At 39.7% G+C, this 19,703-nt stretch overlaps 1 protein-coding gene across 2 annotated transcripts in view; it reads right to left on the bottom strand.

Annotated features, from left to right (window-relative positions):
* The window catches only part of cntfr (ciliary neurotrophic factor receptor), a 237,648-nt gene that overhangs the window by 136,078 nt on the left and 81,867 nt on the right, over positions 1-19,703 (bottom strand). For both annotated transcript variants that reach the window (XM_044174038.1, XM_044174039.1), the window contains one exon: positions 6,424-6,505. In XM_044174038.1, the coding sequence (XP_044029973.1) occupies positions 6,424-6,505 (82 nt within the window). The remainder of the gene's footprint in view (positions 1-6,423; positions 6,506-19,703) is intronic.

Below are 19,703 nucleotides of genomic sequence, written 5' to 3'. Positions count from 1 at the left end.
CAGCGGCAAATGATGTCATGGGCAAAAAATCTGCTGTTGACCACTTGGGTGATGGATTGAGAGTTGAGAAAGAAGGTTTAGACAGGGATGGATAGAAGGGAAAAAGATCCAGAGAGAGGAAGTAATAGGAAGAAATTAGAGGGAAAAGGAAAGAAGAAACAGATGGCAGATATGAAGGAAAAGCAAGAGGGTGACAAGTGTGGATGATGTGGAAAGTGAAGTGGAGGAAGAGGACAAAGTACTAAGCGAGCGGGAGAGGAGGAGGGAGGGGAAATAGAGAGGCATAAAGACATAGAGGGAGGGAGAGGAAGAGGGAGAGATGGAGGGAGTGATTATGAGTGGAAACATTTGTCTCTCAATCAGGATATGGACTCCCATAAATAACATGCTCTCTCAGTCAACAGCATGATGTCACCACATTCACACACTCTGTCTCTCTCTCTCACACACACACACACACACACACACACACACACACACACACACATTAGCAGGCAGAGATGGGGGGGGCTGCGGAGCTGCACTGCTGCTGTCATAAAAAACAAAATAGAAAATTCACTCAAACTCAAAGTTAACTCTCAATTACACCATATTTTCGTCATTCTGTTTAATTTTCTTTATTTCTTTTTGTTCTCCTCCTCCACTACTGAATGCTCTTGTACTTTGCTCATTGGTATTCTTGTTGTGCTTGTTCTTTGTATTTACTGTCTAAGGCGCCCGATTAATGACATTATATTGCTTTGGTTAGGAATTTCTGGTATATCTCGGGATTAAAATGAGATAGAGAGAAACACAGAGAGAAGGATGAAGAAGGAATCAGGGAAAACAGAGAGAGATTATTAAAGATGCAGAGAGAGACCAAATGGGATTAAGACAAATAGCGCAAGAAAATAAGGCTCATTTTGTCCATGTATATGATCAATCTTCAGGTTCTCAATGCATGAGAGGATTCACTTTGTATGTAATGTGAGTGATTGTATCACCACTGGAATAGAATAATCTGGAAGAAACAGAGACATCCAGAGCAGCCATGAGTAATGTGTTTGTTCCATATGAAAATCCAGTTTTGAACTTTGTCTATGTGTGAAGATGTACCATAAGCAGGGATTCTCTTTTTTCAAAGCCCAAGTACCTGTTGGTTACCTGTTGAGTGCAAATGTACTTTAAAGGTCATGGACCTGATTGGGAACAGTCCTGTGGAAAAGCTATGTGAAACCAACATGCAAAATGACTTGATCCAAAAGGGACCTAAGGACAGTCGAAACTGGTCCGAAATAGACCCAATTATAATTAGACTCCAAAATGAGGTTGGCCTTAACTGACACAAATACACAGAGAACATCAACACTGGCAGCAGCATGACGAGCCACAAATTAATGAGTTAAAGCGGTCGAAAAGCGTAGCCATACATGTGTCATAGAAAAAACTTTCAAAAACAAGAAGTAACACATGATCAGAGCTGATAGCGAGTCCGCCTGGATCCACTCGGGTATTTGACATATTGACACACAGACCAAAGACCTGCAGCAATAGAACAGGACCCTATGTGGACCCAACTGCAGTGAATATAATTGAAGGTTCCAGATTGGGTCTTGGTTTCCAGGAACCAAGTGGACTCGTTAGGACCTCTAGTGTGTTACCCTGCAGTGAAGGGGTATAGACCACCTTTTGCCTAATGCATGCTGGAATAAGAAAATGGATGGATGGATGGTCTGCTTTAAAGCAGCAGATGTGGAGTTTATAATCTACAGTACCATCAGACATAGATGTTTGAAAACTTGGGTGCCTTCTTGACCCCTTTATTATAGTTTTATTGTGTTTTTACATCATTGCTTTGAAGACAACTATAAAATGTATAATTGAACAGGCTAATCTATGCTTTTAACCATTAATTAATACTTTTTTTTAAATAGTTGAATACTTTAATTACAGTTTAAACAAGCCATAAAAGCACTGTTGTGTAACAGATATGGCTTTCGTGAAGTTAGTGCAACATTTTTGCTAAAGAGCTAAAATTATGTTGAAAAACAAATGAGAGCATATAATAGAGTTGATTTGGTCTTTTTGTCAATTCAATGTCAAATAATGTGATTATCCTGTTTACTTGCATTAAAACCATGTTCTATTTTTCATAAACTTCTGTTCTGCTGGCAGTGCAATCTGCTTTCTATCTAATTCTTATGAATAAAAATTACGTTATTGATCCTCGAGGGGATTTTTCTCTCCTCCTCCTCAACTACAGGGAGGTTGAGAGGTCAGGGTCAGCAGAGCAGCACAGAATGTCTGGTACTAGCTGACATTCAGCATCTAGCTGAAGGACAGCAAGGAAATACTTCACAGTTAACACAGATGTTAAAACCTGTAAATATTCCAGGAAATTCATGTTGACAGTTGCACTCTTTACTATTGATGTTAGCAGTGAAGCTTTTTCATATGGATAACAGGGATTTTGTATGTGTATAAGTAATATACTGTGAAAAACTGTCTGAATAACTGACTATTATCAGAATTACCCCTCTCTGACGCCATGTCTCCCACGCTCTCACTCTCATGTCTCACTCATCTGTCATCTGTTCTGTATTCTCTCATGTCTTTCCCCATATCTGTCTTGTGTCTTTTCCACCCACCCAATGTCTTTCCCCCTCTAACCACCTCATCGTCTCGCATTTTTCACTGGCAATCAAAAATCAAATTCACATACAAGGAAGCTTAATTGGCATGACCTCTGAGTCTCAATTCCTTTCTCTCTGCGGGTTCATAGCTTTCAATTATTTTCTTTTTCCTCTGTTGTTTCATGTGATGTTTTATTAAGGGACTGTCATTTCCGTTGCTAGGGCTTCCGTCTCAGAGTTTTTTATTTGAGTCAACATGAATCACGTTACAAAAGCTGAATGGAAACTGAATGGCACATTCAATAAACTTTCCTCAGTTCCAGAAAAAAAAAGTTCCTCTACTTGGAGGGAAAAGTCTTGCTTGCTTGCAATGATGCAATACTGGTATAAATACACTTTTAATGACATATAGAGACATTTGTCAATTAAATATCTGGCTAATTACATGTCCCAGAAGTAGCATTTGTAGAATTATTGTAACTAATGCAAATTTAGTAGTAGTAGTAGATTTATTACATTTCATAGTTTTGTTTTTTTCCCCCCATGTTTATTTTCCTGAGCTTTAGGTGCACAAATTGTATGGACAAAGAGTACCAGTCACATTCATAATGTTTGGGGGGGGGGTTTAAAACTTTAAATGAATAGTTGAACGAAAGCATGGAATATGTCCAACATTTACTTGACACAAAGGGATGACAGCTTTCCTAATATCAATCAACTCTCAAAAGGGTATTTCTTAATGAATGTGTTCAATCCAATGCTTTTTTACCAACACGTTTTTACTCCCAACTTGTCAATTACGGCAGCTTGGTCCGTGGCCCTACGCTTCAAACTATGACGCTCTACGTACCCCCCTAGCATTAGTCTTGCATGTGCAGGGCTCCGCGGTCAAGTTAGCAATAATAAATATGCAACATCCGGTTAGACTTTCAAAATAAAACACGTGGTTGATGTTGTGAAACGGCCGCAGTTTGGTTAGGTTTAGGCACCAAAACTACTTGGTTAGGTTTGGGAAAAGATCATAGTTTGGGTTAAAATAGGTATGTTAGTTACCTAAGTTAAAAAAAAAGTCAACGTTGACTATTGGTTTCACGCGGGAAACGAACAGCGGCCTCCTGGGTGAAAGTCCTGTGTCAGACCCATCCAACAAATCATTCCCTGTCTGTCCTTCTGTCATGTTTCTGTGTCTTTCTCTCCCTTGTCCAGTTCTCTTTCACTTTCCATCTCTCCTCCTTCCAGGCAACATTGACTTCTGTTTTTGTGGAGCTTTTATCTATTTGTTTGACTCAGTCTGTGTATGTTTTCTGTGTGTTTCCTATTGTCTTTGTTCGGCAATGCACTGCTGTCATTAATTATACAATCTCAGATGGATTTCCTATACACTCCATGTCTCTCACACACACACACACACACACACACACACACACACACACACACACACACACACACAAGTACACACAAAGACAGTGTGTGTCTTCCTCTGTTTGTGCATTTTATACAAATTGAGTCAGTACAGAGGGATAGAAGGAGGATGAACTCTCTTGTTAGGTCTGACTGTGTGTGTGTGTGTGTGTGTGTGTGTGTGTGTGTTACACTCTCTTCCAAGTGGGGCATACCCCAGGGAATCCTGTCAATCAAACTGGCTAGCAATTTGTCAGAGAAACAAGGCACTTTTCAAGACCCTTATACTCTGTGTGAGTATAAGGGTGTGTAAACGTGTGTGTGTGTTTGCATAAGATTTTGGGTGCAAATGTACATACCAGTGATACTATTGTTGTTATGTGGTTTTGCATATGTGTGTATGATATCTTGCCATACTATATAGGCATTTGTGCACCATACAGTATTTCTAAGTATGTGCATTTGTGTTGTTTGTAGGTGTACATGCATGTGGCAACTGATTCTATGTAGCACGAAAAACAAAAGCAAGTGATAGACAGCTACACTACAATGTTAACACACACACAATTCTTCCCAAAGACAGAACTGACAGTTCTCTTTCTTCTATTCATGTTATTCATTCCTCCTTCTATCCCTGTCTGTTATTCCCTTAAGTGTACCACTTTTAACTTTTTCTCTTTACTTTGCTTACTCTCTCAACCTCAGCTTCTTTCTGCTTTTCTGAACAGCAAAAAATAAATAGATAAGGATTGATCAGTACAAAACAGCTTAATCCTATACTGATATAAATCTTGCAAAAGTTGCATTAATATAAAATAAGAGACATCAAAGCCCATCATAGCTAATAGCTGCTACTGAAGTAAATTCATGATTATTTGAGGACTGTTTAAAGAAAAAGTAGGGTTTCCATCTTCCACACATACAGAATTGTTTGGGGCACAGTTCTCATTCTCTCAGTGCTTTATCCTGCACGCTTTCCAATCAAACATCAATTGTAGTTCCTCCTGACTTTCATTTTCAATGTGTCTGTTTGCCTTCCATCATTTCTCTATTTTCTCAATTTTTCCATCCACTTCTCTTTTGTTTTCCTTTCCATGTCCATTCTCTGCTGCTTTCACCTAATCCCCAAATACAACATTCCTATTTCCTAAGACATTTCTGCTCTGTTTATGCGTGTGTGTGTATGTGTGTGTGTGCGTGTCTGTGTATGACCCTCGTGACATAGTGATGTGCGTCACTGGGGACTTATTGACTTCCTTAGATTCTTTTTTTTTGGGTCAGCTGACTTAAAAAGCCCAACCTCACTGGCTAATAAACCAAGGCCACTCTTTACTAAAAGTTAAGTGACAAATTGATTCCCCTGTTAAACACACACACACACACACACACACACATACACACACCATTTACACACACGGTCAAATTTATGGTCATGCATCTTGTGTGAACTCGCACTGCATTATGATCTTATGATTAGATCTTTTTAGCTTCTCTTTTCTACCTCAAAACCTCATTACACAAATCATTTGAAACATGCTCATGATCATCAGTTGACCTGACTGGCTTCTTTGTTGAACCCTTATTTGTGATGGAGGTAGCCTTGGTAATGTGGCCAAAATATTAGCACCATGCAGTGAGGCATGGCAAGCTGATTTGGCCAGCTATTGCTTCTCTGTTTGTGAGTGAGTGAGGAAAAGTGAATTCCACCTACAGCAAGCAATCTCACAGGTACATTTCCATTTTTCTGCTGCACCTTTGACTGCACAGCGAGTAAACAGCTACTGTAGCTCAAACTGCCCAAATGACACACAGCAAAATCACAGCTAACATCCGGAAACGCACAATAAATCTTACCTTCCCCAAGTGGTCAACTAAATAACGATAAAAACAACAAAAACAAAATAAAAAATAGTTAAAGATTTCTTTACAGTACCTCGAGCAGCATAAAATCAAGTTTATGCAAAAAGGGAAGATCACTGGCTGTGTCAATACAGTATACATTGACAGCCACATATCATAAACACAGAAACCATTCAATTACAGCAGAAAGAACACAACTTCCGCACAGAAGAGGTGACATTATTTAAGTGGAGTAGGACAGAGTTGAGAGAGGTTGAAAAAAGTAGAGCATAGTAGAGTAGAATGTAGTAGAGCATCAGTAGCACCAAGCAGAGTAGTGCAGCAAGTCAGTAAGGACAGCAGAAATAATTCAGTAGAGAGGTGCAAAGAAGAGCAGAGAGGACTACAGAAAAGTTGAGTGGAAGAGAGAGTCAAACAGTATTTACTTTTTGAGAAAAGAGAAGAGCACACTAGGGTTGACCAGACAAGATAAAACAAGACGAAGCAGAGTACAGGCCTCAGCAGAGAAGAGGTACAGTATAATGAAGGAGGAGATAAAATGCATACTCACCAAGCTGACTGCGTCTCTGAGCGTAGGCTACCACCACCGCGGCCAGAACTACACAGCACAGCGATGTCACAAGGTTTGCCATCTGTAGACACACACACAGCAAAGTCATCAGTATGAGCGCGTGCGAGAGACAGAGAGCCGGCGAGTGTGTGTGTCCGCCTGTCGTCCTGATTGACTGACAGACCCATAGACGCCTACAACACCATGGAAGAGATAGAGAGATAGCTGCTTCCTGTCCTCTCTCCGTATCTCTGTGTCTTTCTATCTCCTTTCACTATGGTCCCTTGAGTGGCCTTTGCTGTTTCCTTCCTACTCGCCAAACTCCCGTAATTCAAATGGCATCCCTTTCTTTACTTCTCTCACTGTTGTTGTCCTTTTGACTGTATAACCCCCCCCCTCTCTCTCTCTTTCCCTCTTTCTCTCTGTCTTTCTGTTCATCAGCCTAATGGGTCCATCCTCTCTGGGATGGGCTATGGCCAGCAGCTCTTAAAGGTATAGCACACCATAATAAACGCACAGCTTTCATTTAAAACAGCAATACTTCATGGGAATCTCGTCGCCTCATTGTTGCATAAAACACTTAAGCTGAAGTTTAACATCTAAGTAGTTATTGTTTATAAAAGGTAAGGTAAGATGGAGGACGTGAAAGGTCCTCTCATGTCTTGCTTTCTCATACTTTCATGCTTTTGTCTGATCATGTTGTTGTTCCCTGTATTTCAGTCATTCCTTCTTTCTTTTTTTTTCTTGCTTTTTAAACATCCCCTTTTCTCTTTTAAAAAAGGAATCATTTTAACATTTCGGCAAATACACTAATTTGCTTTTGTTCGGAGAGTGAGCTAAGAAGCTAGATATACAGTAAATCTCAGCACTCTGTCCAAACTTCTGTGTAGAAAAAAAACCTTGCTGTGATAACAGGCACAGCATCCAATTATTGTTCACCAAGAAATAGTCCCCTCATGCAACTTCCCCTAAAATGTTTACATTTCTGTTTTTGTGTGTTATTTAATCAGCTTTTAAGATGATACCTATTGAGAAAATGCCTTTTTGCTGTTTCGCTTCCACTAGGGGTTGAAAGGTCAGAGGTCAGGATCAGCTTCAACATAACGACACTATTGGAGCTCGTAGGGATTCACCATCGTGTTCAAGGACACTTGAGCAGGGCGGATGCCTGCCAACAAGGCGGCTTGAACCCAGATCCTCCCATTAAAATGTGGCCTCTCTCTTCTCTCTTTTCTCTCCCTGCACCCCCTCTTCTCTCTCTAGGCTGTTCCTCCGTCTCCTCTCTGTTCAGTGAGGAGAGATAGTTGGCTCTCTTACAGACAAAGGTTGTCTAAGGGTCTGCTTGCTGCTGAGACTTGCAGTGAGTATGTCTGCATGTGGAGAACAGAGTGAGTGCTCTAAATAGAGGCAAAGAGAGGAAAGTGAGTTTCCTTGTTCTTTTGATGCAAGACTCCAGCTGTTGCAAACAACTGTCATCTCCCATTACCTCTTGGTCTTTGTTTAGCTTCAGCTATTTTTTTTTCCGCTCTTACTCCTTCTACTGTTTTCCACTCTTCTTTTACCATTTCACTCTCAGTCTTTCTCACTTTCTTCAGTACAGCCAGTACGTATCTCACCATTTCCCTCCCTCATATTATATCCTTCACTCCTTCTGTCTCTTTGTTAAGGTCGAACATGAACACCACTACACCATGTCTAAGCTTCTCAGAAAGAAAGAAACATATCTGCAAGTACAGCTGAGCACGAAAGAAGAACACGAAAAAGCTTTTACAGTCCGACTAAAATGTCAAAAGGCAATAAAACAGTCATTAAACAAAGCAGGAAATGTTTTCATGAACGACCAAACTAATGGTGTATTAAAAAGGAAAACTTTGACACTCAAGCAGCTTGTTACAGTAAAGAATAAAGAAAAGTTTTCTTAAAACTGCAGAACTAAATGTATCTGGAAAAATAAACCTTTCGCATCTAAATTATTCATTCGTTAAATAATTCTGGGCTTTTCAAATAAAATAAATTGTGTTTTTTCAATGTCAAAGCAACACAAAGTAATTAGGAGAAGATTTTCATTAGAAATCATTAAGATAGCTCTGAAGAAGTTTCTCCTTATGAAAAATAAACAAAATGCTGGTTTTACCCACATGAGACACAGAACAAAAATGTACATGGTGTACATTGCCACTGCTGCCTATGTTGTAGCAGCCTGTTCTCTTCTATCTTTTATTCTGTCAAATTGTGTGCAGTGCATACGCCAAAGTCCAAATTTGCGTGCTGGACTGCTTATTGTGCAGAGTAACAACCGCGTAAGGTGGTGGTTGGGGTAGATGGATGGTTCAAACAAACAGGACTTTCACCCAGGAGACCGCTGTTCGAGTCCTGTGTGAAACAAAAAGGCAACGGTGACTTATTTTAACTTACGTTACATAATTTACGTAACGAATTTTACTAGTGCTACTTAAGTCACGTATTTAACCTACGTCACATACGTAACGTGATCTTTTCCTAAACCTAACCAAGTAGTTTTGGTGCCTAAACCTAACCAAACTGCGCCTCGATGGTGGCGTCATGACTGTTCAATGTGATGCATGGTATTTGAACGCGTCTGCTCTCCACAGACGTTAATGGGAAGGATAGCCGTATGATCGCTTTTGCTAAACAATAGGTCTACACTGCAGTCGAAAACTCCTACTCTCCTCAGGTACAAAAACACATAATGAGGGAGCCACACACCACCTGAAGGGACCACAAAAGACACCTGCGACAGAGAGAAAGACTACTTTAGACTAAGTCTATTTCATAAATGTTTATAGGCTACATTTGATCATTTTAGTATAATAGTTTTGCCTCACTTTTCGTGAAGGCTCTGGATCACTGTCAGATAATGACCCGTCAATCAACCCAGGACACGTCGCTCAGTCCTGAAACCCCCCACCATCAGAGTCTCCTTCACGCAATGCACTGAGCAAGTCTAATGCCTGTTTTGCATTCAAAACTCTCTTTCTCTTAACCATATTGAAGGTTAGCCAATGACTTGACACAGCTCTGTCATGCACAGTAGTAGACAAAAGGTGTTGCCAATAGAATGTTAATAAATGCGCAAACTCAATAGGATGAAAATGGCTGTGATCTCTATTGGGGTAAATTATAGGCGCTTATAGGTATAAATGCCCTTTTTTTTAATCTGGCTTTATCTGGATAATTTTTAACAATAGGGGGTGCTACATAACACACTTTTAGGAAAAGTTCAAAGACTGGGGGACTTGGGAAAACAAAGTTATATACAATCAAAAAACAGCCGCGGGTAAATTTTACCCGCTGGCGGTTCTAGTGTTAAAGGGGGGATGACAAGGTATAAACAGGCAAACTAGGAAATGCACTTCTGTCCGAGAAACATCTGTCACCATGGATACTGATACAGTTGTGTTGCTAAAGTGGTGTTTAAGCTGATAAAGTGGTGTTTACTGTCATTTTCTGATGTTATTCTTTCATGTAAACTAGATTATGTGGATTGGATATTGATTACAACAATTCATCTTAAAAGCACAATCTCTTAGGTGGAAAATATAAAATATGGGATGGGAGCATTGTTGTTGAATGTTTGGAGTTTGGGTTTACAGACTTTGCATTTTGCTTCATTCACACTGACTAACGTATTTTGTCACACAGCTGACCTATATCACCTTAATAATGGCATTTCACATACTTTAGTATTTAACCACAACGTAGTGCTACAGAGGTTTGAAGAGGGCATCTTTGTTTCATCACATACAATATATTATTATATATATTATTATATTGAAGAGTCGCTACCTTAAAAAGGGAAAGAGTCTGTATTTGAGCTTTAAATACATTAAAAGATGAGTCTTTGTGTGTGTGCACCTGTGACTTCGAAAGATAGAAATAGTAACGGAAAGTTTGCATACATGCATATGATTGAGTGATAGACTGTGTGTGTGTTTGTGTGTGTGAGCTTGTGTGTCTATTTGTAAGTGTGAGTGATTGGCAGCTCATATGTATTTCATCTGAGCAGATATTGAGGAGAGTGACAGGGGGTGAAATTAAAATTGCATCCCTTGTCAGAGCATCACAATCCCCATCTCTGCTCTTCAAGTGCTGGTTTGCCCATCAAAATCCAAATGGTGTGTGTGTGTTTGCATGCATTTGGGATTCTCTGGGTGCAAACGCTCTAGTGTGTATGTGTGTATATGGTTGTAACTGTGGGGGTATTTAGCCCGTCTATCAGCAAACAATACAATTTTGAAATCTGACAGCTTCAGATCGCTCACATAATGACAGCCCACGGGCGGTTAGCGCTGCAATCACACAAACTCAATACAAACCCTCCTCCCTTTATGCATCCATCCATCGCTCCCCTGACCCTCCCATTTATTCCCTTCTTATTCTTATTCTTCTTCCTCCATATTTATTTATTCATTTCTTATTGGAGGGGAAAGGGCTGAATAGGCGTGATTCTTTTGGCTGCTTAATTAAAATATATAATTCATCGCTGCGTCAAATGATTTTGCCTCTGCGTCTTTGTGGAGTCCGATTTCGGAACATTTGCATTTAAATTGGAAAGCCAGGAGGGAAATACACTAGGCGGGCCGGGGTGTGTGTGTGTGTGTGTGTGTGACGATAGAAGGCATCATTCTCTTAAAGAAATGCACATACATAGTCTCTTTCTTTCTTTCTTTGGTGGTTTTTCTCTCACAATGTGAAACGTCTAAAATCACACAGGAACATTGGTTGGCCAAATGGCACAAAAGAACATCCTGTAATGGAAAGCTTGGAGGTTTGTCCCTTGAAATAAAAACTTTGTGTCCACTAACAGCCATATGTTCAATCAGTAAGTTTCAGTGGCCTCTTCTTGCTAAATAATTTTATAATCCACATTCGGTAAAACCATAAAATAAATGACTTAAGTATAGACGCAAGAAATACATAAGCATACACTTTTATTCTCTCTGTGTCTCTTCTCTCAAAAACAAAACGGCGAAATTCCACTGTGAGCAAGCTGTCAGAAATAAAATAGTTCATTACAAATGTGTCTGCAGAGAAAATAAAGAGAAGCATCCTCCTGGGTAGTAAATGAGCTCTCTGCTTTATAACAAGAGAAAAGTTTACAACCCTCGGGAAAATCAACCATAGCTATCAAATGTACAGGAGAAGTGTTTCAAAGTGAAATATCCATCACGTAAGAAAAATTGCACCTGCTCTGACAAAAGCATAAAATCAAAACAAATTATTTAACTTTTAAAGGTTATAGGAAATTATCTTATTCAGCAATTCCTTTAGGGTATGTACTGAATTGAGATTTATGGATGGTAAAGGCAATCAAAGTGTATATGATGCTGAGACAGTGGTGCATTATCCTGCTGGGACCTAATTGGAGGTCGCCTGTTTTTAAGATGCTGAAACCAGTGTGTCTGGCACCATAGAGCAGGTTAAAAGTCTGTAAAATCACACCTTTCTCTGCCTGCTTGCTTTATATACTGACTCACAGCAACACAACTCACCATCTGGAGGAATGGGCTGTGCACATAAACAGGAAAGAGTGCCTTATGTAGCAGCCAGGGACGGTACAAAACAGGCAGCCACATAACACTTCTCTTGGAGCTAAAACATAGAGCCTCCTAAAGGAGTAGTCCCTTCAAATCCAAAAGTTTTTAAAAGATACATAAAGTTATGATAAAGTCTCAAATGAAGGAGAATCACCAGGAAAATTTGGCTAGGACAAGAAGAAAGGGTGGATAACTGCAGATACTTTCAGGGAGAATATTCTAATTTCATCATCATGAAAAGTAAAACCTTGAAACTCTGAGGTAAGGCATCCTGTCCAGGGGGTGCACTTTACATCAAAAGGATCCTCACTGCAGAAATAAGACCCCTGTTCTGTGCACCACTCAATGAACTGACTAACTTCTGACACGTTTGTCCTACCTTGGGGCAATGATACACAAGCAACGTTTTTTCCGATGTAGACAAGCAATTTTCTCAGCAGAGTTTCAGTTCACAGTAAGACCTCCAACAAATTAAGAAAGAATCTACTATCTACTACCCAAAATATTGATTTAAAAAAGGTTATTTCATGGTCCAAAGACCGCAGCATGAAATAGAAGTTTCGGATACGACATAAAACGCCCACAACATATTTTCCTGCAGATAAATTAATTGACAGCAGTAGAAGCAAAGTAAAACCAAAAACTGTTCTTTTGGAATTTAATGAGAAATTATCAAAAATTGCACTTTTGGCACAACACGATTCATAATCTGAAGTTCCTCCAAAAGTTGGCAAAGCTGTAAAGAAAAACAAAAAAAGAAAATAAATAGTGATAGTCTCAAGTTTTTGTTTCTTTCTAATGACGAAAAGTATCCACAAGAAAATCCTCCCCCCACTGCATTGTAAACAAATATACCAGAGGAAAGAAAGACTGTGTGCAGGTTTTTCTTTATCTAATGATGAAGAGTGAAATGTCTTGTTTTGGTATTAAAAGATAAGACCTCAAGCTTTATTCAGAAAAAGCCACAAATTCAGAGCAACCTTTTTTCTTATAACGCTTAAGGAGAGAGTTAACATTTATCTAAGCCTCAACAGTGACTAAACTAAGTGACAGGTGTTTATCCACAATGGATTCCAGCATTAATTATCTCAAATGCTAATGAGTTTACTGTGCCTGTGACCTCAACGACCATAATAACAGGAAAAATGGCACCTCATCCATCAATAACTATCCTGCAGGTGATCCTTTTTGACCAAAAACACACATTTAGACACATACACAAACACATAATCACCCATAACTGTTGCCACTGTAACCTTTAATGTCATGCTCCCTATCCAATAATAAAACTTCCTCATTACCATAATGCTGTGCTTGGCAACACTAATTCTCTCATCAATCATGCAGGATTGTTGCAGATTACCCAGAAGTGTGTGTGTGTGTGTGTGTGTGTGTGTGTGGGGCGGGGGTCGAGCCTGATAGTGTGTCTGCTGGCATTTTGGGTACAGCACACACACACTTACACACCCACTGATGTGCACAGTTGGCATTTGGTGAGGAGTGTTGATAGCCGGATGGCTGTGACCTTTTTCACAGTCGCTCTGGCTATAATTGCTCGCTAAAGACAACGTCAATCGTGACTCAAGAGGTAGCAGGGGTCGCGTCCATAAACACACATGTACACACGTGTAGACACACACCCTTGTGCATGTGCATGGGAATGACAGCACTTGGCTCAGTGATGAATTCAGCCATTGATCACATGCGACTGCTCTCAGCTGGCTGAGATTTAGAGGACCGTAACACGTCAGCTACTATGTATCATGCATTACAGCACTGCTTCTGCTGTGGTGCTGGTGGAAGTCCCACATCACATAGCTGCAGTGTCTAACCTGTGTTGCTAGTACATACTGTACACCTCATGGGGCAGTGGTATGAGCTCATCCTGGGCAGATACTGTCTCTAATAATGTATGGGTAGTTTGTGTATAGTTGATTTAGTATTAAAGCCTAATATTATTAAAAATGGTAGACTGGGTCATTAACAGCCTAAGGACAACCTGAAACCTGATAGATCATCATGCTTATGTCAGGTAACATATCTCTGATGTGCATGTATGAGTGCTTATCATGTGTGGGTTTTTTGCATTTGAGCATGACTGCGTGTGTATATGTGTGTGAGAGAGTGTTTTTGTCTCCACCCAGCCATCTGGACCTCCTTGTGTGTGTAGAAGCAGATTTAGGTGGTTAGAAAGCTCTGGAAAAACACAGTGTTACCTCCAGCCCTCTCACCTCTGAACTCTATAAGTGTATCAAAGCTAAGAAAACAGAGCACTTTGTGTGTCTGTATCTGTCTGTGTGTGTGTGTGTGATTGAGCGTGTGTGCGTCAGCATTCTTAAGGCCTATGAGGCTTTGAATGATGGGTGTAGACTCCCCTTTGTGAACAGGGAGCCTCCAGGAGCTGCGCAGCATGTGTGTGTGTGTGTGTGTGTGTATGATGGCGAGTGTGATGTACGGGCTGTGATGTTCTGAACAGAGGTGTTTTTACAGGGAGTTAATCAGAACCAGAGCTGAGGTCTTGCCCATAGTGGATGAATTGCACACACACACACACACACACACACACACACACACACACACACACACACACACACACACACACACACACACACACAATGTCCCTGCCCTACCTTTCCCTAACTCAATACTACTGACCTGCAGTTAACTGCATTCATTTCTCTGTGATATACATATTGGTAAACACAAAGTAACATTTAAAAGTATCTGCTGCTACCAGATGCAACCTATTATGTAAAATCTGAAATGGAATAACAAGTAAACGTGGTAAGGGCTGAAAGCAATGATCATTTTCATTACCAATTCATCTCTTGATTATTAATCCCTTAATCATTTTCTAAAAAAAACCCCGTCATTTTCAAATTGCTTGCTTTGTCTGGCCAACAGTCCAAAAACCCAATGATACATTATTTAACTTCCAAGTAAAGTAAAACAGATTAAACCAGCAAAGTTTCACATTTAAGAAGATGAATGTTGATCGATTAATCAACTACAACTTATAAAACTATACTTTTATAAAAAAATTTACACACCACCAAACGTGAATGTTTTCCTCAAAATGAGATGTGCAGTTTTGGAATATACTGGAGGACATGCTGCATTGTGTCATACGAGTTACATGATTAATGATCAATAAACATCAAGCACCCTTTGCCTTTAAAAGGTACAATTTTAAAGAGTACTCCTCCGATTGAGCAATGCATTCCTATATCATTGTCATATTCACAATGAACAGTTTTAAGGGAAAAAAATAAAATTGATGCAGCAGAACCAGAGATTTCATCTTTTTCCCTCCCACACACATTCTTCTTCCTTGTCAAAACCTGGCACCTACATTGCCCACAATGCAACTCTGCTGCCAACAGTTCATTTGGAGATTCTGGAGTACCATGCTAGTAGTGGCTAATGTAGCTTCGAGACGCTAGCGTCAAGCAGAGTAGAGGAGCAGGCTACCGAAGTTTGGTAAACTCACTCCTTTCTAACTCCACATGCCCAGATTTTCTTTCATTTTCAAACTTGTAGTCTTCAGACCCAACCAACGCTGACTCAAGTGACATCACTTGAGGCAATTTATCAGACTTCACACAGCTCCCTCCATCACAAAAGTTAGAAAAGGCTTTATACATCTTTTTTTCCCCCACATATGAAGTAGTTCTCCCCAAGACTTGTAGACAAACTGATGTATAAAATCGGTGAGTTACCATTTCAGCGAGTGTCATGGGTGCCTGGCTGATCATAAATTAAATGTCCATAGAGAACAATGACCGGATTATGTAGTTAATTCAGTCATAATAAAAGCTACGGTACATCTCTATTATTTCCATTTCCACCCTAAAGTGGAATGCTCAGTGGTAATGGAGTCACAATTCATTCACCAATGCGGAATCTGAATTCGACTCAATGGTGTAATACTGATATTGAACATCTACATAAACTTCTGTGAGAAGCTGAATAATGAGCTCTGCACCAGCCGAGTTCAAGCACTACTTATGGCCAATGTGATGAAGGGTTTTTGTCTTCCAAAACCAGTTGATGTTATATAGGGAATAATTGCCTGTTCCTCTGAGCAGCGTGCAGGGCAGCCTCTCTTGCCATGACTGAAAATACTGAAGCATTTCTTCCTTCAGTAATGACGGTTATTGAAGGTTTCCACAGGGTCCAGCAGGTTCCTGGCTTTCACACAGGCAGGTTCAATCCCTACTTTGGGAAAGTCTGGGTTTTTGCACCATTGTAGTGCAAAGATACCATGTATTGATGGTTGAAAACCAGTTTGTTGGAATTAAAATAGCGCCTGAGTGGTTAGCACTGTTGCCTTACAATAGAGGAAACTGAGATTTAAGCTTTAGCTGATGAAAAGGAGCGTTTTAAATGCAAGAAACTGCCAAATACACATCATTATTATTTTCGTACTGCCCATGTGTGCTGATCTTCTGTCCTAAGGGTTTTTTCAGCAACATAGTTCATGAATGCTATGCTTTTTAGATCTTTGGAAATGCTGTACTTTATTTTTTTAGATCTTGGATATTTTGTAACGACACCACCAGAGGAAGAGGTTCTAAAACCACAAACCACACATAGGTAATGTAACCTTAACAACACATAAGGGGACCTCAATGTCTCCTTTTCTGAGCCCTTGTGAAACCACTTAACCACAGAAAGATAATATAATCTTGACAACAAATAAGGGGATCTGAATGTTCACTGTAATGCCTGTGTGACAGGCAGGAGGGCCGGAAATCAATATACAAATGTATGGCATGCCATTAAAGTGAAGTAAAGTATACCTGATTTGTAGTTAGTGCAAAAACCTTGCCAGTGTGGTTAAAGATACAGTAATCTCAGTTTGCATAGTCATTACAGCTAAATTCAAACAACCCCTGTCCAAATGTTTTGCTGCACCAGTGCATTAGTCCTTGCCCCTGCCATGCCTTGCCTTCTTACAGATGTACAGTATTTTTCAAGATTCAAATATGCAAGAATTCAAAAGCAACATACTTTTGAATAACTGAGTCTTAGTATTCAATCTATTCTGCCTGGCATTCCACCATCTTCACAATTTTAGTTCACAAGGATGGTGATGTTTGATTCTATCCTATTGTTTTTCTCCAATATATTAGCACAGCAGCATCTTTTCAAAATGGAATACCTGCATTTGCTTTTTTCTCCCAAACTAGAGTCTACTGATCTCTCAGGCATAAGCAGCAACTGTGGATAAGGCCATAAGTTGGAGAGAGAATGTGATTGACAAACAGACTAAGATTAAGAAAGAAGAAGAGTGTGAAGTAGAGAGAGACAGAGAGAACAGATGGAAAGTGAAAAAAATTGAAAAGACAGAGAGAGCGAGAGATGCATGAAGAGCAAGAAACCAAGAAAGACGAACGCAAATTTTCCTTCTGTCTTATCGCCGTGGTGTGTGTGTGTGTGTGTGTGTGTGTGTGTGTGTGAGCTAGAGAGAGAGAGAGACTTTGTGTGTGTTGTTTGTGTATGAATGCAAGCCTGAGTGTTTCCCTGCGTGTGTTGGAAACTAAAAACAGTATGTTTACTCAACCTGTTTGCTAAACGTCTCTAGTAAATAGAGAGGATACAGTAGCAGCATAGAGCGGGCTTACACACACTCTAACATGTACACCACACAAATACTGTGTTCAACTGTCCACTGGTCTTTACCACAGGAGGCTATTTGTAGAGTTGATTCCTATGGCCTTCATGTAGGTCTGTCTATTAGTTGGGTGGCCTTTCATGCACATGCCGACATAAACTGTACACACACACACACACACACAATACAAGACTGCCACATGCACACACAGTAACACACACACACATGCACATTAAGGGAAACAGAATATAAGTTTTGGATAAAATGCACACAAATATGCACTAAACCTTGAACACACTAGTACAATATACACTGTTTATGCATAAACACACATACTGTAGGTATGCACAAAACCCACATGCACTGTAAGTTGGATGGCCAAGAACCTCAGTAACCAGATAAACATACTAACTATATTGGAGCATTCACTAAAGTACAGTTAAGTGTCTGTTGCTTCTTTCTGAGCAAAAACATGACTGAAATAGTCTTGTGTGTGTGTGTGTGTTCAAGGACATTTGCATCCTTGCCTCACTAGCTCAATACAAAAGAACTCAAGAAAATGAAAGTAATGAATTATGCTTTTATTATTTTTAATGCTTCTTCGGTAACAACCATGCCAACAATGAGTATTCTATAAAGAATGTATTACAGTATTCCACCTAGAGCTCACAAAGTGCATACATTTGAGATCCACAAAAAGTAACTTAATAGGCAATCAATTGAAATTGATTAAATATTTAAATATTCCTAAAATATAACTTGGTTTGCTTCTTTACTGAGCAGTCAGTATGCTAGAGATATGTATGTGAGGTTGTTTTATGTTATACTGAATCTAGAACATAATTAACTCATAAGCATTTTGTTCAGGAATAGAGCAAACCCAGCTTGAAATAAACAAACAGCTAACAGAAACCTGAAGTTTGTAAAGCAGTGTGTTTTTATAAAAAAAAAAGAAAAAGAAGGGGAATCCAATGCATGCCATAATAAATGTACAAAGACTATTATTTTCTCTTATTTAAATCAAAATCCCATTATTTGTACTTGTGTATAACAGTATAATTTGGGGGATTATTATGCAATGTGTCTTCAAGCGTCGGTTTACTTCAGCAAGGTGAACGTCCAGCCTGACACTTCTACTTAGGAAGGAAGAGAAAAAAGCATGTCTTGTTGTTAAAGTCATAAACTAGATTTGCACCCCGGAACATAATGAGTGCACTGCACGAACCTAAACCTGCTGAGCGCTCATGGCATCATCTTATATCAGACTTGTGTGCTTAGTAGCCTCAGGAAGAGTCACCTATTGCTGAACAGCACTATTCTGGAGGACTCCACTTACTCACCGCTGACACTACACTGATGTCATTATCTAAGCTCACCCTGTGTCTATACGTGTGTGTGTTCAGGGAGAGCAAGAGAGTCAGTCATTATCTCAGTCACCTCTCTCTGTTCACCACAAGCCCTATAGGCACACATTCTGTCAGCCATTCTCTTACTTTCTGTCTCTACCAGTGACGCTATAATTCAACATTTTAACTTGAGCTGTCTGTCTCTTTCTCCCTAGATTCATGTCTCTCATTGCACCTTTCCACCTGCTGCCTATTTGTCATCCTCTCCACCTTTTCTCTGTCCTTCTCTATTCACCTTTCTCACATGCTCTCACCTCTGTCATTCACCATCTTTCTTTCCAGTCCATCTCTCTCTCTCTCTCTCTCTCTCTCTCTCAATTGGGCTTTATTGGCATGGGAAACAGATGTTAACATTGCCAAAGCATGTGTAAAATAAAAACATACAAACAGAAGAATTGTGATATTAAAATAAATACAAATAAGTAAGATGGGACAACAACAACAACAACAATAATAATAATAATAATAATAATAATAATAATAAAAAAATGTGGACTTGAAGTTAAAATACAAATAGTGAAAACTAAACACTGCAACATTTTTTCTTTTATGAGAGTGTGTGTGTGTGTGTGTGTGTGTGTGTGTGTGTGTGGTCGTGTGTGTGTGTGTGTGTGTGTGTGTGTGTTGGTCATTCACTGTCCCTCAGGTTGTGGCATGTTGATATATATTGGCCAGCAAGATCTGCCCTGTCTCCTTCTC

Source organism: Siniperca chuatsi, linkage group LG18 (assembly GCF_020085105.1).
Source record: "Siniperca chuatsi isolate FFG_IHB_CAS linkage group LG18, ASM2008510v1, whole genome shotgun sequence".
NCBI classification, from domain to species: domain Eukaryota; kingdom Metazoa; phylum Chordata; class Actinopteri; order Centrarchiformes; family Sinipercidae; genus Siniperca; species Siniperca chuatsi.
The sequence above is the reverse complement of the archived record's forward strand: the minus strand, read 5'-3'. Positions and strand labels throughout refer to the sequence as shown.